General features: G+C 36.0%; 1 protein-coding gene across 5 annotated transcripts in view; it reads left to right on the forward strand.

Moving 5' to 3' along the window:
* The window catches only part of LOC106787937 (histone demethylase UTY), a 41527-nt gene extending 33415 nt beyond the window's left edge, over positions 1–8112 (forward strand). For 2 of the 5 annotated variants that reach the window (XM_014750720.1, XM_014750725.1), the window contains 10 exons: positions 1195–1323; positions 3085–3268; positions 3345–3581; positions 4174–4329; positions 4452–4644; positions 4732–5049; positions 5145–6593; positions 6673–6928; positions 7034–7371; positions 7616–8112. In XM_014750720.1, the coding sequence (XP_014606206.1) occupies positions 1195–1323; positions 3085–3268; positions 3345–3581; positions 4174–4329; positions 4452–4644; positions 4732–5049; positions 5145–6593; positions 6673–6928; positions 7034–7371; positions 7616–7831 (3476 nt within the window). In that variant the 3' untranslated portion in view covers positions 7832–8112. The remainder of the gene's footprint in view (positions 1–1194; positions 1324–3084; positions 3269–3344; positions 3582–4173; positions 4330–4451; positions 4645–4731; positions 5050–5144; positions 6594–6672; positions 6929–7033; positions 7372–7615) is intronic. The other 3 variants (XM_014750723.1, XM_014750724.1, XM_014750722.1) reach the window with 3 other exon arrangements.
* The last annotated feature ends 76 nt before the right edge of the window (positions 8113–8188 follow it).

An 8188-nucleotide genomic window follows, 5' to 3' on the forward strand; every position in this document is an offset into this window, starting at 1 on the left:
GGGGGTAGGCAATGTAAAATTAACGTAATTCACAAAGAAATTTTCTTTCTCTGTTCGATCACTCGGATCACTTTCTTCTCGTCAAACTTGACCTACTTTTGTAATGCGCGCGCGATAGTGACAGCGGGTGGTAGTGATGGTGGTTGTGGTGGTGGTGGTGGTGGTAGTAGTATATCACATTGGCTGTGCTTTCAGGGCAATGACTCTATTCTGTAGGAACGCGAGAGTTAGTCGGTTAAGTCAGAGGAAGAGTGCTTTGAGGAAACGCGTAACAACGCGGCTTCGGGAGTGTCAAGGTCGTCTTGCCATTTAAATCGAATATCTCTACCACCGAGTATCGCGGTTAATGACACATTTTTTTTAACCCTTAATCTCTTATATTTGTTAATTATGTGTTAAATACTTTTTAAACCGCGTCAATTGAATCTTCTTACAAATTCATGCTTGTGTTTGTTTGTCTATATTATACTTTTCTGTTTCTGATATATGTATATATATATTTTTTTATTCTAATCTCTTTCTAATGTTTTAAATAGATCAAAAGTTCACGAATGGACGAAACAAGTCTTACTTTAAGCACTTGCATCAAAGTTTTATCATTTTATGACAAATTTTGTTTCAAGAATCTTTCGAAAAAAAAGTGTAATCGATTTGATTTTTTCAAATTACTTATACCAACGTCGGTGAAATAAAATGATATTAGAATGATGAAACGATGAAAACATTCATTTTCGTTTGCAACGGAAGTATTCTCACAATTAAGTGACAATTTAGTAATTCTGTTTAAACGCTAGCAATATAATAAATTGTTGAGTCATCGAAATGACAAATTTTCCGTATTTTCCATCTCTCTTTCTCTCTCGTCATTTTTTACGAGAAATAAAATGACCAATTTATCTTTTTTCAAAGAAATTTGTATACTTGAATCATAGATATATTCTTAAACGGAAGTTGAGCATCCTTAATTGTTATAGCACTTTACGATAGTTAATCGTAGAGATATTTGAATGAAAATCACAGTTCAGTTTTCATTTCGACACTGACCACTCGACTTGGTCGAACGAGAATCTCTTCTTTAACCAGCAATAATCAAACATTTCAATTAATTTAACGTATACATTCATTATTCCGTATGTTCTACAAAATATAAAAGATCTCATTGTGAATGACCTTTTTTTATTTTTTTAATTGCAGTTAAATTTCATATCGCTCACCTGTACGAAGTTCAAGGGAGTTATCGACTGGCAAAGGACCATTACGAAGCTTTACTCAAAGAAAAAGCTTTGCCGTCGCATTTAAAGGCCGACATTTGTCGTCAGTTAGGTGAGTTTTAATATATATATATATATATACATATTTAATTAACTACTTACATATGAATCAATTAGAGGATTTCTTTCGTTATCTTCCCATTAGTACTTTGGGGGAGAGGGGTGGGGGTAGGGTGGAGGGTTTTCAGCAAGCTCCATGGTGTTCCTCGTTTTCGGCCTAAGGTGGCTCAACAACGATAGTATACACCAAGTAGCAGACACGTGTATTGATTTATTCTGAGTTAGGGGTATGAGGAAAAGGGTACTGGAGGGTGGAACGAAGCGAGATAGAAATGAAGAGAGAGCACCAATGCCCTCGTGCGTGTACACGAGGAACGACCTAAACGCGTCCGTGTTTCTTTGTGTGCACGAGATGGTATGGTTATCTCTGCTTGCCTTTCTGTGCTGCATATATATCTATATATATATGAAGTAATAGACGAGCCTCGGCAAGATTGTGATTCTACTTTTATCTTCTATCATTCTCCCTCCCCCATCTTTTTCTTTCTTACTTTTTTCTTTTTTTTCATTTTTTATGGGGGACTCCTTTTTTCCTTACTTGCCCTTTCGGTGTTTCATATCTAACAATTGATATTGGTACTCGCCCACGCGTTCAACAACTTTCTTCTATACTAAATATGTATACATATATATATATGTTTAGAGTTAACTTGTAGAATTCAGTTAAATCGTAAAAATCCTAAGAGTTTAGTTCTAGTCATTTTACGAATTAATAGATTTCACAGAAGTAACGTCAATGTAATATATATGTAAGAGTGAAAAGTTGATAAGTCTTAATTGGTATTACCTTGCTCGTAAATTCGAACGTTTATTATAACGGAGCAATTTGAGAAAGAAAAGAGGTGCCGTGGGCTCGAACAGTAAGCCGGTTTCCATCAGGGGCTGGTCTCTCTACAACAGCAGCAGCCCCTCCGACCGATGCACCGAACGATGCACCGAACGATGCACTTTGAAGACAAGAGAGCACACAAGCTACCTGCTGGAGTACCTTTTACTGGGCCGAAACGGTACAGGACTCCTCTCTTCGCAACCTGTTTACGGCTTCTCGCGTGTTGTTGGTATCGTGACCGGTTCGATGATCTTCCCCTTCTCCCACCTCTTTTCTCTATTTATTTTATTAATCCACATCGCCCGTCGTGTTCGATCTTGTCGACTTTTTATTTTTTTATTATTTTCCTGTCCTATTCCTTTCTTACGTTTTTACAAGGAGGAGGAGGAAGAGGAGGGTAGTTTTAAAAAATAATACACCACAATTTGTCCTCATTTTTATTTAATATATTTTCATTATCTCTGAAATCATAATTTTCTTCAAAAATTAATCATTTCCCTAACGGTAAAGAAAAGGACTTCTTTTTTTTTTTTTTTTTGTATTTTTTTCCCTCGACTATACTCCTATTTCTACGCCTATGCTTTATATAGAGGTTTTGTAATTGGAGATGCAAGGGAGAGAAGCAACGAGAAAGTGAAGCACCCCTAAAAGTAGTAGTAGAAGGTACCCTCCTAAATCTATACCTGAACAAATCTATTCGCTTTACTATTAGTCTAGTAGTATTCAAGGAAACAGGCTTCCTCTTTTTCTTTCAGCCCTACTCTTTGATCCCTTCGAAACTAGTAGTAGTTCTCTTGAAAATTTACGTTATGTAACAAGACGTATAAAGTTTCACAATCACATTTAAACACGTTTCTTTTACTATTGTACGTAAGTAAAAGCGATTTTTTTCATCGATTTTCTTCGTTAATTTTGTTGTTACAGGATGGATGTACCATGTTGTTGATTGTTCCACATTAGGAGTAACTAAACAACACAAACAAGCTATATCTATTCATTGTTTACAAAAGTCTATTGAAGCTGAGCCTAAAAGCGGACAGAGTCTTTATCTTCTTGGACGGTGTCTTGCTGCATCGGGAAAAGTTCATGATGCGTTCATTGCTTATAGGTAATAATTAATTAACACATAAATGTGTTTTTTTAATATAATATCTACATTTAGGTGCAGTTTAACATTTGGTTAGTAATCTTCTATACCTTTGTAGAAATTCCGTGGAAAAATCAGAAGGAAACGCTGATACCTGGTGCAGTATAGGTGTTTTATACCAGCAACAGAATCAGCCTATGGATGCACTACAAGCCTACATATGTGCTGTACAATTAGATAAATCGCATTCAGCTGCCTGGACGAATTTGGGAATTTTATATGAGAGCGTTAGCCAACCGAAAGACGCGTTAGCTTGTTACGTCAACGCCTCTAGGTAAAGTCGACTATTGCAGAGCTTCCTAACAAAATATACTATATATTGTTCATATTGCACGTAGATAAATAAAACTTAGAGAAAAGGTATATCAACTTTATTCTCTTGTACTCGTATATGTATTAAGTATACGGCGGATATACGGGTATACGCGGGTATACGAGGAAAGGGGAACAAAGCATGTATTTTTGTGCATGTAATAGTTAGATAAGAAATTTAAAAAAAAAAAAAAAAAAAAGCAAAGGAATAAGGTGGAATAAGGTGTTGGTTAAATAATTCTTAAGGGAAGTATTATACAAAATCGTCGAAATATTGACGAGGTCCTGCGTCATCCATTTTGAATCGATCATTGTCTGTCGATTTGTCAATCCCGTCTATTCTTGTAAATAGATATCCTTGTAAATATTTTTTTATATATCTTGTACTTTGTACTTTGTAGTAGAGGCAATAACTGTCTCATTCGAGTGATGGTGATAAGGAAAGAGTGCTGTTGTAAGTCAAAGGCCAGGTTTACGTTTGACAAAATCAAAAGTTCATCTGGTCACATGGTAAATCGTAGTCGTTTCAAAGATTTCTTTTATATATTTTATAGGGGAAACAACAATACTCCTAATTGTACGGGTTCACTGGTTGGGCTGGGTGGTGCTAAGTCTGGTGGCAACACTCCGATGAACCCATCTCTACAACAACGAATAAACTTTTTGCAAAGTAATCTAAGTCAAGCACCAATGCCCTCTGTTGCTGCCAAGTAAGTTACTTTTAGGAGCATTAAGCTAATATAAAAAAGGTAAAGTTCCTTTGTACTTGGAAGATAAATATTAATATTCTATATGATATAAAAAAAATATCTATTAATTTCTTGTTTTATAGGCGGCGGCAATTGCCGTCGATAGAAGAAGCTTGGAATTTGCCGATAAGCGCTGAAATGTCTAGTAGGCAACAGCAACAACAACAACAACAACCACCTGGTGGTCCAGGATATAAATATGGTGGAGCTCCGTCCGGACCACCACCGCCTTATCCTCAAACCCAAGGTCAAAATTTAGGTGGAAAAAGGTTTAAGGTAAAACGATTTACTTCTCCAATAAAAAAAAAAAGAGTACATATTTCATATGTATTAGATTTTAATAAGCTACATTTTGCTTATTAGCCTGGAGAGGATTCAATTTCGCCTCCTTCTCCACAAAGACCTCCACCATTTTATTTATCGATGCAACAATTACATATGCTGCAATTTCTACAACAAAATCAAAGTAGTTTAACCTCACAACAGCAGGGCTTACTCGTGCACCTTCAGCATCAATATAGAGTGATGCAACAGCATCAACAACAAATCAGATTGCAACAGCAACAAGCTGCTCAGAGAGGACTTAGGCCAGGACAACCGGGATATCCCACCGTCTATTCTCATGGACAGCCGTCAGGACAACCTGGTGTTATCAAAAATTATGGCATTCCTCAGCAACCGGTATGTCATATTCTCCTTTATACAATCGTAGAAAAAGCATTTGCTATTTTAATATTATTTTAACATCATTTTGCAATATCTTCTTATCATTTCAGTTGCAACAAGGAGGAACCGTAGCTTTGCAAACAGGGTTTTCCGATTCAAATGTAGGCTACAATAGTGTCGCGACGGGAAACACGCAAACTCCTGGGATGCCTTACAAATCTGCTTCGGATCCTAATTACCCTCAAAGACAATTAACTCACAGTGGTCAATTCAATCAGTATCAATCGAACCAATATGCAGCTCAAGGCTATGCTCAGATCTCTTCGACGACGAGTAGTTATCCCGAAGGTTCGGCAGGAAATAAGGATTTAGGTGTTACGGATCAAGAATTACAAGCCTTGTTGTCTCAGAAAGATTTGGCCACGTCATTGGCAGAAGACTTGTTAAAACATTTTGGATCTGAAGATTTGGATGTCAAAGAGGAACCACCTGGTATCATGAACAATGGTACCTTGAGTTCCGGTCCATTTTCCCCATCAAATATGGAAGAAAATCCTGGTAAGATAAAGGAAGTCAAACTGGAAAAGATGGATGAAGTTCAACCATCATCTACCTCCAATATAGATATGTTCGATAAAAATGAGTCTAAAGCTTCTAATGCAGTCGTAGAAACTATTAAATGTGAGGCAACTTCTAGTACAAATAAAAGTGAATCTTTATTAACAAGAACAGAACCTGTTTTGAAATTAGAGAGTTTGTGTGAGTCACAACCGGAACAAGAATTAAGCATAGAAATGGATTCTAAAACTGTCGTCGAAATGTGTAAGGGCCAAGGATTAAAAGGAGTTCCAAATTGTTCTATTTTGAGTGATCGTTCACCTCCACCGGCACCGCCGGACCCTCCTAGTCAAAGATTGACCAAGGAACAACTCTTACCGCCTACGCCTAGTGTCTATTTAGAAAATAAGAAGGATGCATTCAGTCCGCAATTGCAAGAATTTTGTCTCAAACATCCTATAGCTGTAATACGTGGTTTGGCGGCTGCTCTTAAATTGGATTTGGGTCTTTTCTCGACTAAAACATTAGTAGAAGCTAATCCCGATCATGGTATCGAAGTTAGAACACAAGTCCAACAGACGAGCGATGAGAATTGGGATCCGGTAGTGGGGAAAAAAGTTTGGGGTTGTATTAGTCATCGAAGTCATACAACTATAGCTAAATATGCTCAATATCAAGCTTCGAGTTTTCAAGAGAGTTTGAAGGAAGAACGCGACAAGTCTCAGGGTATACATACATCGAACTTATCGGATTCAGATTCGAAAGATAGCACTGGCGCTGTTAGGCGAAAGAAAAATGCATTTGGCCTCTCCGGCCGCCCAGGTTCGAAAATGTTACGTTTTGGGACCAATGTTGACTTGTCCGACGAAAGAAAGTGGAAAACTCAATTACAAGAACTCATTAAGTTACCTGCTTTTGCCAGAGTTGTCTCAGCTGGCAACATGCTCAGTCATGTTGGTCATGTTATATTGGGAATGAATACCGTGCAATTATACATGAAGGTATGCGGAATATTGTCTTGTTAAAGTTAATATTACTCTCCCTATATATTTATTTTCTTTTCTTTTCTTTTTTTTACAGGTTCCTGGTAGTAGAACACCTGGACATCAAGAAAATAATAATTTCTGTTCAATAAATATTAATATCGGACCAGGCGATTGTGAATGGTTTGCAGTACCTGATGCTTATTGGGGTGTCATTTGTTCCCTATGCGAACGTAATAATATCAATTACCTTCACGGTAGTTGGTGGCCTTCGCTAGAAGACTTATATGAAGAAAACATTCCTGTTTATAGGTTTTTGCAAAGACCAGGAGATCTCGTTTGGGTCAATGCTGGTAAATTTATTTCTATACAAGTTTTCTAATTTGCAAATTCTACTTATCAATTTAAATAAAATAGAAATAATGGTGGTAATACAAGCTGAATTAATTATTTCTTAGGTTGTGTACATTGGGTGCAAGCAGTAGGTTGGTGTAATAATATTGCTTGGAATGTAGGACCTTTAACTGCTCGTCAATATCAGCTGGCTATAGAACGTTATGAATGGAACAAATTACAATCCTTCAAATCGATAGTGCCAATGGTCCACCTATCTTGGAATTTAGCTAGGAACATTAAAGTATCGGATCCAAGGCTCTTCGAACTGATTAAAAATTGTCTCTTAAGGACAATGAGACAGTGTTGTTTAATATTAGAATTTGTAAAAAGCAAAGGCGTGGAAGTTCGATTTCATGGACGTGGAAAGAATGAAGCATCCCATTATTGTGGACAATGCGAGGTAAGAATTTTACCAAATAGATTTATTCATTGAAACGCGTTTTTAACGCTAAACCTATCGATATTCAATTTATTATTTATACTCGACTCGATCAATTAATTAGTCTTCAATCAAAGCTTTTAAATAAACGTTTACCCTGATATAATCCCTGGCAAGCTTTTATTCATTTATATTGACAAGTTATTATTGTTCATACTGGGTTATATATACTAAGCATTTATTTTATTCCTTTTTTCTTTTGCAGATTGAAGTTTTTAATATTTTATTTATACGTGAACAAGAGAAACGTCATGTCGTTCATTGTATGGATTGTGCGCGCAAACAGGCACCTTCGTTGGAAGGATTCGTTTGTTTGGAAGAATATAGAATGCGAGATTTAATGGACGTTTACGATGGATTTACTTTACACACGTCATTAAATGCTCCCTCGTTATCAGGACAGACTAACCAATCCTCCTGAGGTTACATGCAACACAGATATTTGGACTTCTTAGGCACTTTACAGTGACTTTGATAGTACAATGTCTGTGTCTAACATATATATATATAATTAATCTAATTATTAATAATAAATTTGTTAGTAATCACGACGTACCTGAGAGCTAAGAAAAAAAAAGTAAAAATAGCGACAACGACTACAACGATGATACATAAATATAAATATCAATCATGATAAAAAATGGAAGATAATCTTTACCACGAATAAGTAATAGTTTTGTCTTTTTAATCTTTCTTTATTATATTTATAATAATAATAATAACAATAATAATAATAATAATAATAATAATAATAATAATAATAATAATAATAATCATA

This window comes from Polistes canadensis, unplaced genomic scaffold, assembly GCF_001313835.1.
Source record: "Polistes canadensis isolate GaletaPanama2010 unplaced genomic scaffold, ASM131383v1 scaffold_120, whole genome shotgun sequence".
Taxonomy (NCBI): Eukaryota; Metazoa; Arthropoda; class Insecta; order Hymenoptera; family Vespidae; genus Polistes; species Polistes canadensis.